The following is a 21,899-nucleotide window of genomic DNA, read 5'->3' as shown; positions in this document are numbered from 1 at the left end:
AGTATTTTCAGTGTTAACTGAGAAAAATTGTATTAATTTCAATGTTAGTAAATGTACGCTTACAGATTCGCTTATATACAATGCGTAAACGACTTGTATAGATTTATACATATATGTATGTAATTTGTAGATATTTTGTTTATATTTGATATTAAAGGACATGCACACATATTTAATAAATGTCTACCTCATTATTTATTCCATAAAAACCTTTGAAATATAAAATAAACTAACATTGTTATATATATCTATATGTAAAATAATATATTTAATATACAGTAGTTTTCCGAAATAACGAATATTCGTTTTAACGAAAACCGCTTATAACGAACAAGCAAACTTGTTACATTGAGTACCTTAAATAACGAACATCGGTGATTTGTAAGGACTCGGTTTAACGAACAACATGAAGAAGACATATAAAGAAAGAGAAAAAAATCAAATAACATCTAACCAGAATTAAAAATAAAACTTGAAAAATTCAAAAGAAATGTGCAAATTGAAAAAATGTTGAATTTTATATATAAAAACTAAAAATTATTTATCAGCACCAAATAATAAGTGTCAGATTTGGTCCATTTTGGAAGAATTTATTGGATTTGAAATGTTTTGTGCTGGTTTTTAATTTTTTAACAAAGAATTACTAAAACAATATATTAAACTGCAATTTTCGTATATTTAAATCAGTCGGAAAATTCAGCCTCCATGACGAAACATCGCCAAACGGCCTGAGGCTGATCGACTTGGCCGGGGCCCGGACCACTATCTTGTAGCAGTAAAGATACGGACCCGCCTCTGTGCAGCAAAGCGCACACGTCAACAGACAGCCGAACGATTTTCTACTACTTGCACTCCTGCTCTCTGAGAACACTCATCAGCAACTCGGTATAAGGTAACTGTGGGACGTACAGCTGCAACCTAAACTATTGGCGAAAAGGAGTTATAAAAAAAACAAAAAAAAAAAACTGGTATGATGAGGATTGTCGTCTCGCAGTGCAGATAAAACAGACTGCCTACCTCGCAATGTTGCGATCGACCGCAACACGTGCGGGATGGGATAGATAACTGGATCTGAAGGGGAAGCGAGCCGCAACTGTAGACAAAAAAAGAAAGAGGGCGAAATGCGTGAGGAGCGTGACAAGCAGGCCGACAGGAGTAATGCTCGAAAATTCTACGAAAAGATCCGGCGACTAACTGAAGGTTTCAAGACCGCAGTGTGCTGCTGTAGGACCCCCAGAGGTGACCAAGTGGAGTACACTGAGTTTGTCGAGGGAACATTTCTGCGAACTGCTGAATGGCAGTGAAAGTACAACACCAGGAGATGGCGAACCCGATTCCTCAATTGATGACGATGGAACTGATGTTCCATTACCCGACTGTGAAGAAAGAAAATAAAATCGAATAGCAATTACCCGCTGGAGTGTTGGCCAAGCTATTCAAATAAGTCTGATAAGGTGCATGCATCAGTTTCTTTTTTGAATATGGTCGGAATAAAACACGCCCGACGATTCTGCGCCAATTACCGTGGGATAAGCCTCCTCAACATCGCGCATAAGGTTCTATCGAGCGTACTATGTGAGAGACTAAAACCCACCCTCAACAAACTGATTGAACCTTATCAGTGTGGCTTTAGATCTGGAAAATCTACAACTGACCAGATATTCACAATGCGACAAATCTTGGAAAAGACACGTGAAAAGAGGATCGACATACACCATATATTTGTCGATTTAAAAGCCGCTGCGACAACACGAAAAGAAGTTGCCACCACCAAAAGCTTCGTCAGGATCGGGAACGACCTCTCCGAGCCGTTCGATACCAAACGAGGTTTCAGAGAAGGTGACTCACTATCGTGTGAGTTCTTTAACCTGATGCTGGAGAAAATAAGAAGAAGAAGACGAAAGAAGAAAAATAAGGAATAAAGGGATGTGTTATTCGACGACGTAGACATAGTTCAGCGAATAAAGAGACAGCGGCTACGCTGGCTATGTCATGTTGTTCGAATAGACGAAAATTATCCAGCTCTGAATATGTTCGATGCAGTACCCGCTGGAGGAGGCCGAGGAAGAGGGAGACCTCCACTCCGTTGGAAGGACCAGGTGGAGAAGGACCTGGCTTCACTTGGTATAACCAATTGGCGCCAAACTGCCAAAGCGAGGAATAAACGGCGCGCTTTTGAACGCGAAGAAGCTATTGAGAGGATAAGGAAATTGGTGAACTGGTACAAAATTACGTAGCAAAAGTGAACTAGGCTCTAGATATATTTTTTTAGATTTAAGTTTTAGTTATAAATTTTTATTTTAATAGCGGTTTTAGACAGCCAAATTAATTGATCAATTAAAATCAAGACGCGAATGCGCTGACTTTTTGTTTGACGACAGGAGATATTTCGTCTTGTCCTCGTTCACCACCAGACCCATACGCTTCGCTTCCTTATCCAGTCTGGAGAAAGCAGAACTAACGGCGCGTCTGTTGTTTCCAATGATATCGATATCATCGGCGTACGCCAGTAGCTGTACACTCTTATAGAATATTGTACCTTCTCTGTTTAGCTCTGCAGATCGTATTATTTTCTCCAGCATCAGGTTAAAGAAATCACACGAGAGTGAGTCACCTTGTCTGAAACCTCGTCTGGAATCGAACGGCTCGGAGAGGTCCTTCCCAATCCTGACGGAGCTTTTGGTGTTGTTCACCGTCAGCTTACACAGCCGTATTAGTTTTGCGGGGATACCAAATTCAGACATCGCGGCATAAAGGCAGCTCCTTTTCGTGCTGTCGAAAGCAGCTTTAAAGTCGACAAAGAGATGGTGTGTGTCGATCCTATTTTCACGGGTCTTCTCCAAAATTTGGCGCATGATGATGGTCTGTTGTTGATTTTCCAGGTCTAAAGCCACACTGATAAGGTCCAATCAGTTTGTTGACGGTGCGCTTTAGTCTTTCACACAATACGCTCGACAGAACCTTATACGCGATGTTGAGGAGGCTTATCCCACGGTAATTGGCGCAAATTGTGGGGTCTCCCTTTTTGTGTATTGGGCAGAGTACACTGAGATTCCAATCGTCAGGCATGCTTTCTTGCGACCATATTCTGCAAAGAAGCTGATGCAAGCACCTTATCAGCTCTTCGCCGCCGTATTTGAATAGCTCGGCCGGTAATCCATCGGCACCCGCCGCCTTATTGTTCTTCAAGCGGGTAATTGCCATTCGAATTTCTTCACGGTCGGGCAATGGAACATCTGCTCCATCGTCGTCGATTGGGGAATCGGGTTTGCCATCTCCTGGTGTTGTACTTTCACTGCCATTCAGCAGGCTGGAGAAGTGTTCCCTCCACAAACTCAGTATACTCTGGTCATCAATAACTAGATCACCTCTGGGGGTCCTACAGGAGTTTGCTCCGGTCTTGAAACCTTCAGTTAGTCGCCGGATCTTTTCGTAAAATTTTCGAGCATTACCCCTGTCGGCCAGCTTGTCAAGCTCTTTATACTCACGCATTTCGGCCTCTTTCTTTTTTTGTCTGCAAATGCGTCTCGCTTCCCTCTTCAGCTCTCGGTATCTTTCCCATCCCGCTCGTGTTGCGGTCGATCGCAACATTGCGAGGTAGGCAGTCTGTTTTCTCTCCACTGCGAGACGACAATCCTCATCATACCAGCTGTTTTTTTGACTTTTCCGAAAACCAATGGTTTCGGTTGCAGCTGTACGTAAGGAGTTTGATATGCCGTCCCACAGCTCCCTTATACCGAGATGTTGATGAGCGCTCTCAGAGAGCAGGAGTGCAAGTCGAGTAGAAAATCGTTCGGCTGTCGGTTGTGATTGCAGCTTCTCGATATCGAACCTTCCTTGTGTTTGTTGACGTGTGCGATTTTCTACATACGGCGGGTGCGTATCTTAGCTGCTACAAGATAGTGGTCCGAGTCGATGTTGGGACCACGAAGCGTACGCACATCAAAAACACTGGAGACATGTCGTCCATCTATCACAACATGATCGATCTGGTTGCGAGTGATTCGATCCGGGGACAGCCAAGTAGCTTGATGGATTTTCTTATGCTGGAATCTAGTACTACAGACGACCATATTTCGGGCCCCGGCGAAGACGATCAGCCTCAGACCGTTTGGTGATGTTTCGTCATGGAGGCTGAATTTTCCGACTGTTGTGCCAAAGACACCTTCTTTACCCACCCTAGCGTTGAAATCGCCAAGCACGATTTTGACATCGTGGCGGGGGCAGCGCTCATAGGTACGTTCTAGGCGCTCATAGAAGGTATCTTTGATCACTTCGTCCTTCTCTTCCGTCGGGGCGTGGGCGCAAATCAGCGATATGTTGAAGAACCTCGCTTTGATGCGGATTGTGGCTAGACGTTCATCCACCGGAGTTAATGCCAGGACTCGATGACGGAGTCTCTCTCCCACCACGAATCCCACACCGAATTTGCGCTCCTTTATATAGCCGCTGTAGTAGATGTCACAAGGACCCACCTTCTTCCGTCCTTGTCCCGTCCATCGCATTTCTTGGATTGCGGTGATGTCAGCCTTTACTCTTACGAGGACATCAACCAGCTGGGCAGAGGCACCTTCCCAATTAAGGGTCCGGACATTCCAGGTGCATGCTCTTATTTCGTAGTCCTTTAAACGTTTGCAGTGGTCGTCATCAAAATTGGGGTCTCTCATCCGAGGCTGTTTTTTCTTTTTCATTGGGGGGTGTTTTTATGTGGTGGGTCCCAAACCCTACGCACAACCGCATAGGCGGGTTTCGCCTTCTCACTTTAGCTCACCTCCAAACGGATGTCTGTTGGCTACCCAGAGGATACTTGGTCTAAGACCGGAAGTCGTGAGCTGCTTGAGCCACATGTAAAAGAATCGTTCCTGGCCACTCCCAAGTGAATGACAGTCAGAACTTGACATTAGGCACCCAAAAATTGAAAGGCAGGGATGTTAGTAAGAATAACAGCTGATTTATGTAAACAAATAAATTGTATTTCTTTGTCATAATGGTAAGCAAATGGGAATTCAGCTGATAGAAAAGCGTAACTATAGTTACATATGACAGTATTTAAATGGCAAAGCGTGACCATTTAAATAAAAATTAAGTCAAATGGTGAAACTGAAATTAATTATTTTTCACTTAAATTTGTTTCGTGAAACCGGCTGCAGAGAACGTATAATATAGAGAAGGTTCGTGCCAATTGTCACACTGGTCCGCTTTTCGAAGGGGTACTCGTTTCTATAAGCGAGTTTCACCACAGCTTAACATCAGAGGGCTCAAAAATAACAGATTTGAGTATTTTCAGTGTTAACTGAGAAAAATTGTATTAATTTCAATGTTAGTAAATGTACGCTTACAGATTCGCTTATATACAATGCGTAAACGACTTGTATAGATTTATACATATATGTATGTAATTTGTAGATATTTTGTTTATATTTGATATTAAAGGACATGCACACATATTTAATAAATGTCTACCTCATTATTTATTCCATAAAAACCTTTGAAATATAAAATTAACTAACATTGTTATATATATCTATATGTAAAATAATATATTTAATATACAGTAGTTTTCCGAAATAACGAATATTCGTTTTAACGAAAACCGCTTATAACGAACAAGCAAACTTGTTACATTGAGTACCTTAAATAACGAACATCGGTGATTTGTAAGGACTCGGTTTAACGAACAACATGAAGAAGACATATAAAGAAAGAGAAAAAAATCAAATAACATCTAACCAGAATTAAAAATAAAACTTGAAAAATTCAAAAGAAATGTGCAAATTGAAAAAATGTTGAATTTTATATATAAAAACTAAAAATTATTTATCAGCACCAAATAATAAGTGTCAGATTTGGTCCATTTTGGAAGAATTTATTGGATTTGAAATGTTTTGTGCTGGTTTTTAATTTTTTAACAAAGAATTACTAAAACAATATATTAAACTGCAATTTCCGTATATTTAACTCATTTTTATTGAAAAACATACCTCTAAGTGAGTACTCGAATTAACGAAAAATTCGATGTAATGGACAGACCTGACGATTAATGTGTTCGTTATTTCGGAAAACTGCTGTATATGTATATATTTAATTACTTTGGTCATGAATAATTTCTATAATATCTCAAAATCATAAACGTCCGCGCATTTGTAATTATGTGTGCATGTAAACAAATATCAAAGAATCATTCAAATTGTGTACATATGTCAATTAGTCAACATTCAATATATGTACATATGTAAAAATGTGCACTCATGGCTTCATATAAAATCTTCGTTGCCACGGTCAACCAATGGCCAAAGCCTATGATTTTTTTGTTTTCATTTCAAAAAGTCAACATATAATGTCTTTAAGTTTTATGTCTTGTTTCTTACAAAAATCAATAGTAATTATTTAAAATATGATTTAATATATTGGTAGAATATTAAAATGTATTTAATTGTGTAGATACATCATTAATACTTCAAGATTTGTCAATACATATTAAGCGAAAATATTATTACGGCGGGATCACTTGAAACGGCCCTGTAAAGCTCGATGTGTCGAAAAATTGATGGCCGCCTGCGCGACGCTACATTGCGTTGTTGGTAGAAAATCGGCTTGCCGTAAATATGTATGAGCATGCAAACATATCGACATAATTTTTGCGAGCCACAGAATTTTTGCTGAAAAATATTTTAAATCGACTCAAGGGCTATGTTGCCACTTTTCTCCCTAGGTTTTTGGGGCGTTGCAACTTTTCCTTCTGGAGGGAACATTAGAAAAATCTTCAATTTATGATTTTTGTCATCGTCGCGAAAAGGCGTTTGTTGGCATGGCATGCTTTTATGAATGAAGCAACTTTGCCAAGTGAATATGCGCTTGCGTTCTTGAATGAAAATATTTTTGTTGTGTTTACTAGATAATTTGACTTCGCCGATTGGTTGCCATGTTGACTTGTGATGCTGCCCATTCGTATTCCGACGCTTGTTGTTTTTGTAGAGCAATGCTTTCGATTTTTTTTAAGTTGACTAACTTACAAGTGCATTGTTATGCACATATGATGTATATATAGAAAACGTGCACGCGTCCTTCACTGATAAGTGATAATACCATTATTTGGATGTTTAAAGCAGTGATCGGCAGCCCATTGCCCGCGGAGTGCTCTCTGAGCGCACACTGAGAGTACGTGTGAAACACACGTACTTGCAATCATTTTTACACCACAGACGCGATGTCAGGTCATTTGCTTGCTGACTTCACAGCGAGCAGGACGTATGGTGGATTGTACGCACGCATGTATGAACACAAAAGGCAATGCTTTTATATATATTATAATATTTCTATGTAGATTATTAATTTTTTTTTATTATTTTTGCAAGTCAGTTCATAAAAACACAACGATTAATTTTCCAACTTCATTCGTTCATTCATTGTTTGTAATATAATTAATAATTGTGTGTTTAACTCGAAGTAGTACTATCGATTTTTGTTTTGCAAAAAATGTAATTTACATAAAGTTTACTGCTTTATAATGTTTTCATACACATTTCTACGCAGTAAAAACAATTGACTGTATGTGTTAAGCTAACGTACACTATAAAAATTATGGTTAGGTAACCAGTATTGGTCCAAATTTCCCCAGTTCTAAAAAAGTCCGGGACCAGTAGAACAGAACTTTTAGTCAGTTGAGTAGTTCTCAACACGCATACACTCTCACAAAATAAATTGTTTGATTGTATAAGTTTGCCGACCACTGGTTTAAAGCAGTGGTCGGCACGAGAGAAATTGTGGCTGTGTAGGTGAGCACGAAATGAAAGATACCCAGTGAGAACTCTGGAACCTTACATTTTGAGAATGTTTTCCATTTTTTCATAAAACATGCATTTTGGTGGCCATTTTTTCATTTAAGTTATTAAAACAAATATATTAAATCATAAAAGCATTAACTTTATTGTCTTCAAACAGCTTAAAACCTTAAATTTAATGCATAAAGCTCCAGTTACCCATACTTGACTTGACCTAGAGAGACTTGATAACTGTCACATAAAAGATCCGTTTAATGGGCCTTGCATGTATTTGATTACCGAACGCATGACTTGACTTGAAAGTCTGTTGAATTTAGAATTTCAAGTTAAGTTGACATTTCAGAGAGTGGCATCTTTGCTCTCTCCCTTTATTTTGACATTTCAGAGAGTGACAGCTCAGTTATTTCGCGCGCTTTTTTGATAGCACGTTTCATTTCATTTTCATCATTTCATTTTCATAATCTCATTTAATTTTCTATATTTAATTTGCCATTTGATAAATAATCCGAATAAACACAATGAATGATGAAAAATTAATAGAAGAAGTGCGGGCGCGTGAAATTTTATATAACAAGGCCTGCGTAGGCTACCGAGTGCCGAGCCGGAAGAGGGACGCGTGGGTAAGCGTGGCGAAGGAGCTAGGTGCTACTGGTAAGTAATTGTTATTAACAATTTATTTATTAGATTGTAATATACTTTGTATATATATATGTGTAGATGTTAATAGTTTAAGTTGTGTTTATTTTACAGAAGAGCAGTGCTCGAAGAGGTGGCTGACTCTAAGGGAAAAATTCAGTAGGGTGGTAAGGAAAATGGAGGCACCATCAGGAAGTGGGGCGAGTAACGCCGAAACCTGGCCATTGTTCGATAATATGAGCTTTTTAAAACTATATATACGGCCCAGACCGTAAGTTAATATTTTTTTAATATTTTATACGTATTAAATATTTATTTCCCTTTTACAGAAATCGTTGCACCACAAACATTTTAGATGATATGTTTTCGCAGGAGCTGTTGGAGCCAATTAGTTTTGAATGTTCTCAGACTAATTTACCGTCGCCTTCGGAGTTGTCGTTTTCAACTCCGATCCGGAAAAGAGTAAAGAAAACAAACAGCGATGACGACGGCTGCTTCAAAGAAGCGTGCGAGCTATACAAAAGCATGTGTGCAGAGAGGAGCAAAGCCAGCGAGGCGGTGAGGTCGTTCGGTGTTATGTTGACCTCTATCATGAACGATATGAACGAGGTAAAACAAATGAAAGCAATACAAGTTTTAACAAATTCATTATTTGCTATTAAATCGGAACCCGAATAATTTTTTTTTTAATTTTTAAATCATTTGTTTGATGTTTTATACATATATTGAATTAATATGTAAAAATGTTTAAAAGGCTTGTTACCTAGACGTAAGAAACAACGATGTATTTCATTTTTCAAAAATAGTTTTAAAATGTTTAAAACGCTTGTTACCTAGACGTAAGAAACAACAATGTACCTCATTTTTCAAAAATATTTTTAAAATGTTTAAAACGCTTGACGTTTTATACTTATATTGAATTAATATGTAAAAATGTTTAAAATACGTAAGAAACAACAATGTACCTTAATTTTCAAAAATAGTTTTAAGAATGTATTTGAAAAAAAATAAAACAATTTGTTTTTATAACTCTTTCATTTTGTGTCTTTGTCTTTTATTTTTTATGTGTTATGTAGTTATGTTGGTAGTGATTTTGATAGGGAAAAATTATCCTATTTTGTATGTACATTTATTTGATTATACAGCCTATGTCTTATTTTATTTACTAATTAGATACCGTCATAATTATGATTTTGTCGGTAAATAAAATATATACATATATTTTCGTAATAAACTTTACTATACAGAATTCATTTGCCATATGCCTGTGTAATCTTCCTAATACAGATAATTACCATCTTTTTCAGTAAATAAAACAATATTTATAGATATATCTATCTTTTTCAGTAAATAAAACAATATTTATAGATATATCTATGGTGTATACGTATGACACAGGTATACTTACGTGCGGAATTATAACCAGTATGTGAAAGGGGCAAACACACGATATTTGTAAAACGTTATAAAAATTATTATTAGGTTTATTAAATGGAAATTCTCTTTGATGAAATACAATTGGTTTGTTAGAAGTTTAATAAAATTAATGAGGGTTACTAAGATTCACCACACACATACAAAGCGCGGAAAAATATGTTACTAAGTCATGTAAACATATGGTTTAATAAAATATCATAAAAAAGTTAACGTAACAAAAAGTATAGTACTTCATACTTGGATTACAATTTTACACATTAAATACGATATAAATAAATATAAATATAAATAAAATAAATATACACTAAATACGATCTTCTTGAAATGAAACTGCTCCCTGGTTAATAAAATATTCTGCCAAAAAATCCCTTACACGGAATGCGATACAAGATGCATTGCGTCGAGTTGAACTTATTGAATGTAATGCACCTCCAACACTCTCTAAATCTTCACGCCATTCTCCCTCCAATATTCCATGGTCTGCGGTGTCTGTGTCTACAAATGTATCTGGACAATACCAACGATCATGGTCATTCAACATTACAAAATTGTGAAGAACCAAGCAGGTTAACACAATTGTTTCGCAGTTCTTTGGGCTAAAGTCTATGACCTTTCGTAGAACACGCCATCGAGCGGTTAAAATACCAAAGCTATTTTCGATTACTCTACGAGCTCGCGATAACCGGTAATTGAAAATTGCTTTGTTTCGTGGCAGCTGTGCAACGGGGTAAGGTCGCATTAAGTTTTCCTTCAACGGAAACGCTGCGTCGGCCACAAAAAAATGTGGAAAATCTGTTGAGAATTCATTCCATAATGGAGCTCTTGGTGGTAGTGGCAATTTGTTTTCCAAGAGCGCTTTACCAAATTTAGTTTGCTGAAAGACACCTTGAAATAAAATAAAAATAAGTAAATATCTATATATTGCAAATCTTTTAATGTACCTCCGTCACTTTGTCCTCCATAGCTACCAATGCTGGCAGAGGTAAACGTATACCTAGCGTCGCAGGATGCCATTAAAACTATACTATAAAACTTTTTATAGTTATAAAATAACGAGCCTGAATTTTGTGGACGAACAATAGCTATATGCTTCCCGTCAATTGCTCCGACACAGTTGGGTATATTCCACAGTTTTAAAAAATCTGCAGCAATATCTTTATATTGTGCGGTACTTGGCTCGCTAAGGTATATCGGGGACAGATGTAACCAAAGTATTTCACACGTTTCAAGTACGATATTCCGCACTGTTGTTTTGCCTAACTTATGCATCGAGGCTATGACCTCAAAAGGTGTTCCATAAGCGAGGTACCTAAAAAATATATGAGAATACAATTAAATGAATATGTTTCAAGGATTGTTTAACTTACATTAATGTTATAACCACTCGTTCCTCGACGCCAACTTGTTGTTTTGGTTTTTTTAAAAACGGACTAATTATATTTAAAAGAATATTGTACACTGTCCGATTCATCCGTGTTAAAAGAAATAGTTTTTGGTCGTCTTCTTTTAATTATAAAAAGTTCTTCCAGAAGAAACCATTTGGGTTTCTATCCCGATTAGCTGGATGAACGGACCAGCGGCGTTTACGTCTTCTCAAAACTTTTCTTCTTTGAAGGCGAAGAATATTTAAATAAACAAGTTCTTGGAATAAATCGCTATCCATTATTAAAATTTATTATTATTATTAAGGTATTCGGCAAAACAATTTGTTTTATTATTTATTAAATTTTCACAAACTTCACAAATCAATTAAAATGTCACATTTGTGTGCTCTCTCAACATTCAAAAACAGCTGATTTCTACGCGCTGTGTTTAGTATAACTGCATCTAAGTTTTCCAAGTCAAATTTTTCGAAGCTGAGTCAAGTCAAGTATGGGTAACTGGAGCTTAACATCAAACGACTTTCATAACAGTAAGGCATTTCGCGCAGGGCACTTATGCAAAGTGCCATAGCCATGCGCGATGTTTACTCGTTGCTGGTTCGACAACGACTGAATGATAGATGTGTTGAACACATAGAAGACGACAAGCGACGAGCGACATTTGTCAAATATTAAAATACACGCGTTCTTATGGGCACAGATTTTTTGACAACAGCACGATGGTTTAAGTCTGCGCTGTCGCCAAATTAAAAATATTTCTAATTTTGCCGACGACAATGGCCGCTGTAGAGCTGCCACTAACATGTGAAATGTAAAATTATTCAAAGTTCTCACAAGTATGACGTTATTTTGCCAGCAGAAACGTAAAATAGCTTTGATATATCATTTATAATAACAATCGATTATTTAAAACAAATAAATCGACCATTTTTAAATTTTTTGCGTAAATAAGTTCACTTTAAACTAAATATGTAAATTTTATTGAAGTGAAAGATGTTAGTACGGCAACAATGAAATTGCTGTTTGATATGTCGCTGCCGTCTTCAAAATGTTCAAGACGCTGGCTTCGAAGCGACATTTGTGGTCAGCCGTCGCTACGTCGTGTCGTGTCGTCGTCTTTGTGTTCAGCACTAGAGCGTAAGCGTACGTGTGACTTGAGTCGGCACAATTGTGGTATGGAGTGCCGACCACTGGTTTAAAGGCACACGAACATAAGAATGTGCAGATATATTTATTATATAGCCAACATTGAACTGATGAAAGATTTAATTTCTATTAATACAAAAGGAATATGATATTTATATATTTAAAATATAAATATTATTAAAAATATTTTCTATGCAAGTAACTCCAAATAACTTCATATGCAATTCTTTATACACAATGTTATGAATTGTACAATTAATTAATACATATTCGCTAAATAAATATCATATCAGCTGATACGATTGCATATAAAAGTAAATATATATAAGCCGAAAGGCTAACATGCGGCTATACATTCAATGTAAACGTCTGAGCATATTTTTCATTTAATACTCATCTCCTTCCGAGCCGGCCGTGGTAAAATACACTTATAGGATTTTGTTAGTTTTTGACAATTCACACGCTGGTCCGCAATTGGACCTTCTCTATATTTAACGTTCTCTGAATACGTATCAGGAGAAACTTACTCATTATTCATACTCTCACTTTGTGTGCTGTGCGTAAATGTGTTTTAGTGGATATTATTATTTGATGATTTTTGTCTTATATGCACTAATACTATTTTTTGTGTTACTCAACCAATGACTCAAAAAAGGGAATAATTGCGCTGAAACACCATCTATCCCAGAGCTCGATGTCATTATCGTACAATAATTAGCGTATGAGGTAATTGAAATTCTCTCTGGTGAATGAAAAATAGTTACTGTCAGAGGGCACCACCATTTTTTTTTTAATAATAAACCCGCAAACGATCGTCATGCAAGGCATTTTTAAAACGTTTAAATTTTATTGAAGTTATTTATTATATTATAGTTTTACTATAGATATACCTCGAGCATATCGCTAAGACAAGAGAGTATAGAATAAGGTTTTAAACAACTTGTAAATAGAGGAAGATCCTATCTGAAATGCATTGCATTGGCAAGTGACCTGAAGCAAAAAGGAAAAGCTGTTTTTGAACGGACTCATAGATTATCAGAATGAATTTGGTAACTAGAGTTTCATACCACGGAACTCTAATCCAATATAGGCTTTACAAAAGATGTAAAGAGAATTTTAGTAACATACGAAATTCTTTAGACCAATAGGAATGTAACGATGCTAGGATGTTCAAGAAGGATTGACGAGGTATTCCTCGAGGCGGAGTGCTATCACCGCTCTTATAAGCATTGGTGGTGAATAACGCGTTAAGCAATTTAAACGGTAAAACCCCAAAGATATCAGCGTATGATATTGCCATCTCTCACAACTCACTTACTCACAACACTCCACAGTTGGACAAAAAAACTGATTGTGTAGTAAATAAATGTGACCTCATACGCATACAGTCACATAAGTAGGTTTCCCCGCAATATACATAAATGTGTTCAAAGTGATATAATTTTTTTTGATTAAACATATTTCAGATAGTTAATGTACAGATCCTATAGTACTTAAAAATATACAAAATGCAAAAAAATAAGTAAATAATTTTTTTGACATTAAGCAATAAAATAACTAGGTATTTAAATCATGTTGACCTCAATTTCAGCCGATTATTTTATATAAACGATCATCCATGGTCTCCACAAGTTCTTCGCATTCCTTTGTAATAATTTTTTCCATGATTTATTGATAAAATTTTTCAATTGAATAATGTTTTGTGGTGCGTTTTGAGAAATTCATAGTTTCAAAATTGCCCAAGCAATTTCTCTCTAATCAATTAAAAATTCAGATATACGGATGACCTCCTACTTGAAATTCTAAATTACGTTATTTAGTTGTGAAAATGTAAATAAACGAAATCACATATCTGGTGAAAAGTCGCCTGACCACATTCACAACCACACTAATTTTCATAAATTGGTCCAGTATTTTTCAAAGCATAAAGAGCATCTGTCATACATACAGTGAGTGTCAGCATAATTGATGCAGTCACAAAAACAATCTTTAGATACTAATAACATTTGAATTAAAAAAGATATTCCAAAAAATTAAAAGCCAAAATAAAGATCATTATTTCCTCTTAAAAAAATATTTCATTTATTTGGAATTTTCAGCATTGATTTTACAAACCTGAAAATAATGAGAATATATTATTTTTAAAATTAGCAGATTATTTGATGCAGCCAACTTCTAACAGTACTATTCCCGTTATATTAAAAATTTCCAACAATACATGCTGCTGTGTGTTGTATTAGCTTAGTTTGTAGAATTATTACAGTTTTTGGTGTGAACATGTAAGCAGCGTCACGAGTAAAAATTAATTTTTAATAATTTATTCACCAGCTTTTTAAGCTTGGAAAAAGCCAGCGTTCTATAGCTGAGATGCTAAATATTCCATCTTCTACAGTCCAGCACATAATGGAGCGGTTTTCGTATGAGAATCGAATGCATAACAAGAGACGGAATGCCCCTAATAAGATATTTACGCAAAGTGATGAAAGATAAATCATTAGAAAAATTAGTGAAAATCCCAAATTGTCGGCGCAAAAATTGGCGGATGAAGTAAAAAACTTCTTTGGGAAAGATTGCAGTACATCAACAATTCGCCGCATCTTACGATCGATCACATGATTTTCATGGTCGCGTTGCTCTCAAGAAGCCATTCATTAATCAGAAGAACAGAGTTACTCGTCTCATCTTTTCAGACGAGTCCAAATATAATTTTTGGGCTCTGACGGATGGTCGATGGTGTGGCGGAAACCCAACAAACAACTGGATGTGAAGAATCTACGGGCGACGGTGAAACACGGTGGAGGAAGTGTTATGGTTTGGGCCTGCATGGTAGCAACGAGCTTTGATAACCTCGTGTTCATAGACGGAAATATGGAATTGCCCTCACCTAATGCAACCACCAGCACAATCTCCTGACTTAAATGTTATAGAGAATTTATGGGCTTTACCAGAAAAAAATATCAGAAAACATCCCCGGAGGAAACCTAGTAAATTCAATGCAAAGTCGTCTAAGAGCGGTTATATCTTAAAATGGTTACCAAACAAAATACTGAAAAATCGAAAACTTTATTTTTTTTATACCTTTTATTGTCGCATCAAATAAGCTGCTCATTCCAATAATATTATTTTTTAGTTTGTGAATATAAATGAAATGTTTGTTTTTAAGTGGAAATAATGCTCTTTATTTGGCTTTTAATATTTTTGGATATATTTTTTATTCAAATGTTATTAGTATCTAAAGATTATTTTTGTGACTGCATCTCAATGTGTAACTGCAAGCTTACACTCACTGTATGTATAAGCTTGATCGAAAAATATGTTATACATCACTGAAATAATAGGGTAATGTAGTTTCTAACAAGTTTTTTAGAGGCAATATTTCCATGAAACCATTGTAATTCTCGAAGCGGAATGATTTAATAAATATACAAAAATTAATTTTAAAGTATATATTATAGAAATAACACAAAACATTTATCATAAAATCTATTATTTACACACATTTTCTTTTTATTTACAATTAAAGTACTTATTTAAGATTTCTTTTGATTAATAACTTTTATTCCTAATTTTAAGAGAGAATTGAAATTTAAGGATTACTAAATTTTCATAATGGAGCTTTACAATATGTAGCGCTTAATTACAATTTATCTATTCAAAACATTATTTTCTCCCTGTTCATAAGACTTATCAGAACAGGTCTTTCTTACAGCCCTATTCTGTGCACTTTACAAATTTCTAATTTATAAAAATTTTAAATTTATCAAGCATTTCGTAATCTGTGTCTAAAATAAAAAACTCTTTTCTTGATAAATTGTTAAGAAGCCAAATGCTTTTGACAGTGTTTTTTACAAATAAAATATCTGGACATGGATAGTTGTGAAGCTGAATTTGTTGCAATGGAAGATATTTTATTATTATACTCTCGCAACAAAGTTGCTAGAGAGTATTATAGTTTTGTTCACATAACGGTTGTTTGTAACACCCAAAACTAAACGAGTTAGATATAGGTTATATATACCAAACTGATCTGGGTAAAAAATGGAGTTCAAATCCGAATGTCTGTCTGTCCGTAAAAATTTGAGTAAAAATTAAGATATCTTAATGAAACTTGGCACACTTATTTCTTGGCACCATAGGAAGGTTGCTTTCGAAAATGAGCAAAATCAGTGGTCCCACAAAATGGCGAAAACCGAAAACACATAAAGTGCCATAATAACTAAGCCATAAATAAAGCTATAGAAATAAAATTTGGTATGAAGGGTCGCACTATGAAGGGGCATATTTGGACGTATTTTTTTTGGGGAGGTGGGCATGGCCCCGCCCCCAAATAGGTTTTTTGTACATATCTCGGAAACCAATAGAGCTATATAAACCAAACTTTCTACAGTCGTTTTTTTAGCCACTTCTTAATACAGTCCAAAAATAAAAGAAATCGGATAATAACCACGCCCACCTCCCATACAAAGGTTAGGTTGAAAATTACTAAAAGTGGGTTAACTCACTAACGAAAAACGTCAGAAACACTAAATTTCACATAAGAAATGGCAGATGGAAGCTGCACTCAGATTTTTTTACAAAATGGAAAATGGGCGTGGCGTCGCCCACTTATGGGTAAAAAACCATATCCCAGGAACTACTCGACCGATTTCAATGAAACTTGGTTTGTAATAGTTTCCTTACATTCTAATGATATGTTGTGAAAATAGGCCAAATCGCTTCACAACCAGAACTTTGAAGACGATCTGAATCGTTTACTTTACAATATATAAAGTAAGCACTAGTGAAGATATCGGTGCAGAACTTTGCACAAATACTATGTTTATAGTGTGCCAGCCCCTTTCTAAAAATCGTCGAAATCGGACCATAGGTTTTTAAGGCCTCATATATCGAACACGAGGACCTCGGTGCTTCTAACCTAATATTAGGGTTTCCAACTTTCAATGGACTTTATAACGGGTGATTTTTTTGAGGTTAGGATTTTCATGCATTAGTATTTGACAGATCACGTGGGATTTCAGACATGGTGTCAAAGAGAAAGATGCTCAGTATGCTTTGACATTTCATCATGAATAGACTTACTAACGAGCAACGCTTGCAAATCATTGAATTTTATTACCAAAATCAGTGTTCGGTTCGAAATGTGTTTCGCGCTTTACGTCCGATTTATGGTCTACATAATCGACCAAGTGAGCAAACAATTAATGCGATTGTGACCAAGTTTCGCACTCAGTTTACTTTATTGGACATTAAACCAACCACACGAATGCGTACAGTGCGTACAGAAGAGAATATTGCGTCTGTTTCTGAGAGTGTGGCTGAAGACCGTGAAATGTCGATTCGTCGCCGTTCGCAGCAATTGGGTTTGTGTTATTCGACCACATGGAAGATTTTACGCAAAGATCTTGGTGTAAAACCGTATAAAATACAGCTCGTGCAAGAACTGAAGCCGAACGATCTGCCACAACGTCGAATTTTCAGTGAATGGGCCCTAGAAAAGTTGGCAGAAAATCCGCTTTTTTATCGACAAATTTTGTTCAGCGATGAGGCTCATTTCTGGTTGAATGGCTACGTAAATAAGCAAAATTGCCGCATTTGGGGTGAAGAGCAACCAGAAGCCGTTCAAGAACTGCCCATGCATCCCGAAAAATGCACTGTTTGGTGTGGTTTGTACGCTGGTGGAATCATTGGACCGTATTTTTTCAAAGATGCTGTTGGACGCAACGTTACGGTGAATGGCGATCGCTATCGTTCGATGCTAACAAACTTTTTGTTGCCAAAAATGGAAGAACTGAACTTGGTTGACATGTGGTTTCAACAAGATGGCGCTACATGCCACACAGCTCGCGATTCTATGGCCATTTTGAGGGAAAACTTCGGAGAACAATTCATCTCAAGAAATGGACCCGTAAGTTGGCCACCAAGATCATGCGATTTAACGCCTTTAGACTATTTTTTGTGGGGCTACGTCAAGTCTAAAGTCTATAGAAATAAGCCAGCAACTATTCCAGCTTTGGAAGACAACATTTCCGAAGAAATTCGGGCTATTCCGGCCGAAATGCTCGAAAAAGTTGCCCAAAATTGGACTTTCCGAATGGACCACCTAAGACGCAGCCGCGGTCAACATTTAAATGAAATTATCTTCAAAAAGTAAATGTCATGAACCAATCTAACGTTTCAAATAAAGAACCGATGAGAGTTTGCAAATTTTTTTTTTTAAAAAAAGTTATCAAGCTCTTAAAAAATCACCCTTTACAATATATGTATATGACGAATATGTGGGTCAAATTGTGTATTATATAATATAAATAAAGTTAAATAAATAAATTGCGAGAGTATAAAATGTTCGGTTACACCCGAACTTAGCCCTTCCTTACTTGTTATTGTTATTTTTATACAAAGAGGAAAATTGTGAACATGGTGATGGAACGCGTTATTCAGAGGCTTATACCCCTGATAGACGGCGGCGGTAATTCGGAATAACTGCTTTAATCGAGGTTAATTCGAGAGTTATCTCAGTTAACTCCGTTTGCTAACTCCCATTTAATCCTCAAAATTTTAGAGAGTTAGTGGGAGTTCGTTGCATTTTCGTTGACAACATTGTTAAACATGTATAATAACGTATTTATGTATATTTTTTTAATAATTAGTGATTTTGTACTAGTTGTGCGGCTAATAACCGCAATATTTGCTTTCTATCCAGTTTTATTTCACCAAAATGGAAATATCATTGCCAATCAGCTGTTATAAGAGCTTATAACTCGCTTTACTGCCCTCTGTCACCCACAAAATTGGAATTGATTAAAAGCGCAGTTAATCTACCGTCTGTCTAGCCTATTATATATTAAGATGTTTATTTTTTATACTCTCGCAACAAATGTTGCTAAAGAGAGTATTATAGTTTTGTTCACATAACGGTTGTTTGTAACACCCAAAACTAAACGAGTTAGATATAGGGTTATATATACCAAAGTGATCAGGGTGAAGAGTGGAGTTCAAATCCGAATGTCTGTCTGTCCGTCCGTCCGTCCGTCCGTCCGTCTGTGCAAGATGTAACTTGAGTAAAAATTAAGATATCTTGATGAAACTTGGCACACTTATTTCTTGGCACCATAGGAAGGTTGCTTTCGAAAATGAGCAAAATCGGACCACTGCCACGCCCACAAAATGGCGAAAACCGAAAACACATAAAGTGCCATAACTAAGCCATAAATAAAGCTAAGGAAATAAAATTTGATATGAAGGATCGCACTATGAAGGGGCATATTTGGATGTAATTTTTTTGGGGAAGTGGGCGTGGCCCCGCCCCCTACTAAGTTTTTTGTACATATCTCGTAAACCAATAGAGCTATATAAATCAAACTTTCTGCAGTCGTTTTTTTAGCCACTTCCTAATACAGCCCAAAAATGACAGAAATCGGATCATAACCACGCCCACCTCCCATACAAAAGTTAGGTTGAAAATTACTAAAAGTGGGTTAACTCATTAACGGAAAACGTCAGAAACACTAAATTTCACATAAGAAATGGCAGATGCAAGCTGCACTCAGCTTTTTTTACAAAATGGAAAATGGGCGTGGCGTCGCCCACTTATGGGTCAAAAACCATATCTCAGGAACTACTCGACCGATTTCAATGAAACTTGGTTTGTAATAGTTTCCTTACATCCCAATAATATGTTGTGAAAATAGGCCAAATCGCTTCACAACCACGCCTACTTCCTATATACCAGAACTTTGAAGACAATCTGAATCGTTTACTTTACAATATATAAAGTAAGTACTAGTGAAGATATCGGTGCAGAACTTTGCACAAATACTATGTTAATAGTGTGGCAGCCCCATTCTAAAAATTGCCGAAATCGGACCATAGGTTTTTAAGGCCCCATTTATCGAACACGAGGACCTCGGTGCTTCTAACCAAATATTATGGTTCCCAACTTTCAATGGACTTTATACAATATATATGACGAATATGTGGGTCAAATTGTGTATTATATAATATAAATAAAGTTAAATAAGTAAATTGCGAGACTATAAAATGTTCGGTTACACCCGAACTTAGCCCTTCCTTACTTGTTGCCATCCGATTATCAATCTTACCTACGAGCGGCACCCTCTGTTTGGTTAGCAAACGAGCTTCTGGCGACCGAGTAAAAGCCGTATAACCTTAGGGGCCATCCATAAATTACGTCACGCCTTGAAGGGGGGGGGGGGGGAAGGGTATCATTCAGAAGTGGCATTGTGTTACAAGGGGAAGGGGGGTCAAAAGCTTTGTGACATCACATTTCAAAATTTAGGGCAATATTGTTTCCCGCTCTGCTGCGCTCATGGGTGCTAGACGACTGGCTGCTCTGTACCACGCCGATCATGCAGCAGCATAATTAAGTATCTATTATTTTGTGACTAGTCATTCGTTGTCTCTGTACTTTAATATTTAACTAAATGTTGATTTTATTAAAGATTATTCACTAAATATAAGAATAAATAGAATAACCTGTTTTTTTTTTTATTATATGATAAATCCATAAAATTGGAAAATGGGTGACGTCACGCCTCGGGGGAGAGGGGGAGGGGGTGAGTTCAAACTGTGACAACTTGTCACAAGGAGGGGGGAGGGGTTAAAAAGTCCGTAAATTCGTGTGACGTAATTTATGGATGGCCCCTTATCATCTGTATAAAAACCGGATAGATAGACTGATGTTTGGTTAATCTTAAACCAAACTTTTACACGAAGTCACAATAAAAATGCTCGGTTAAAACAAACACTAATCAAAATAACCACCTTCAGCATGAAAAATAAGGCCAGATTTGGAGCATGGAATGTTTGCGCATTCTCAGAAACTTCAAATCCAAAGAGCAAAGGACTTACTGTGAAATTAATGTTAAATTATCAACTATTTTTTAAAAAATATTAAAACGAATTCAATTCGAATATAAATGGACAGAAATTAGCTGTTTTTGTTTACATTATTTTGTTTCCCACACGTGTGGGGAAAAGATATGCGTAATGAAGCTTTTTATTTTATCAAAATACCAAATACCAATACCAAATACCAAAATACAGAATACCAAAAAAATTTCTTATGCCTAAGACAGACATATGGTTTCCGTACTACAATGTGTACGACAATAAAAGCTCAAGAAACCATGTACAAGCATGGTGACACACATGTAGTATTGTACTATGTTTACATCCATCAGCTGATGCAAATAAAAATCAAGGAAAATATATTTTGAATTACAGGCAGGAAAATTGTTCCTGAGTTAGTTATAACTTCAAACAATGCTTAAATATTATTCTCCATTATAATTATTACTTCTCAACATATTTTTCACATCATTTTTTCATAGAACCGTATTGTAGTATGGAACACCATTTGCTTTCAAACAAAATTCGGAACTGGTGATACACATATTGTTTCTGAAGCATATTACAATATGTACTACATGTTTGTCTCAGGTATTACTTAATAAAAATCTGAAAAAAAAAAAAATTTTTTTTTGAAATTTTGTCAAGT

At 36.2% G+C, this 21,899-nt stretch overlaps 2 protein-coding genes across 2 annotated transcripts; one reads left to right on the top strand and one right to left on the bottom strand.

Moving 5' to 3' along the window:
• The first annotated feature begins 7,928 nt into the window (after positions 1-7,928).
• Positions 7,929-9,215, top strand: LOC128921493 (uncharacterized). The gene is made up of 3 exons (XM_054229295.1): positions 7,929-8,432; positions 8,532-8,688; positions 8,747-9,215. The coding sequence occupies exons 1-3, from the start codon at positions 8,300-8,302 to the stop codon at positions 9,093-9,095; spliced, it is 639 nt and encodes a 212-aa protein (XP_054085270.1). The 5' UTR covers positions 7,929-8,299; the 3' UTR covers positions 9,096-9,215.
• Positions 9,216-9,962: 747 nt separating this feature from the next.
• LOC128921635 (putative nuclease HARBI1) lies at positions 9,963-12,508 on the bottom strand. The gene is made up of 3 exons (XM_054229782.1): positions 11,222-12,508; positions 10,796-11,163; positions 9,963-10,739 (listed from the first exon to the last, which is right to left on the bottom strand). The coding sequence occupies exons 1-3, from the start codon at positions 11,323-11,325 to the stop codon at positions 10,159-10,161; spliced, it is 1,053 nt and encodes a 350-aa protein (XP_054085757.1). The 5' UTR covers positions 11,326-12,508; the 3' UTR covers positions 9,963-10,158.
• Positions 12,509-21,899: the final 9,391 nt, after the last annotated feature.

The sequence above is a fragment of the Zeugodacus cucurbitae genome, chromosome 4 (assembly GCF_028554725.1).
Source record: "Zeugodacus cucurbitae isolate PBARC_wt_2022May chromosome 4, idZeuCucr1.2, whole genome shotgun sequence".
NCBI classification, from domain to species: domain Eukaryota; kingdom Metazoa; phylum Arthropoda; class Insecta; order Diptera; family Tephritidae; genus Zeugodacus; species Zeugodacus cucurbitae.
The sequence above is the reverse complement of the archived record's forward strand: the minus strand, read 5'-3'. Positions and strand labels throughout refer to the sequence as shown.

Coding starts and splice junctions, on each gene's coding strand:
- LOC128921635 (XM_054229782.1), bottom strand. CDS start 11,325: ATGAATCGGACAGTGTACAATATTCTTTTAAATATAATTAGTCCGTTT. Junction 11,164..11,221: donor CGAGTGGTTATAACATTAAT/GTAAGTTAAACA, acceptor TATATTTTTTAG/GTACCTCGCTTATGGAACAC. Junction 10,740..10,795: donor TGGAGGACAAAGTGACGGAG/GTACATTAAAAG, acceptor TTTTATTTCAAG/GTGTCTTTCAGCAAACTAAA.
- LOC128921493 (XM_054229295.1), top strand. CDS start 8,300: ATGAATGATGAAAAATTAATAGAAGAAGTGCGGGCGCGTGAAATTTTA. Junction 8,433..8,531: donor GAAGGAGCTAGGTGCTACTG/GTAAGTAATTGT, acceptor TTTATTTTACAG/AAGAGCAGTGCTCGAAGAGG. Junction 8,689..8,746: donor CTATATATACGGCCCAGACC/GTAAGTTAATAT, acceptor TCCCTTTTACAG/AAATCGTTGCACCACAAACA.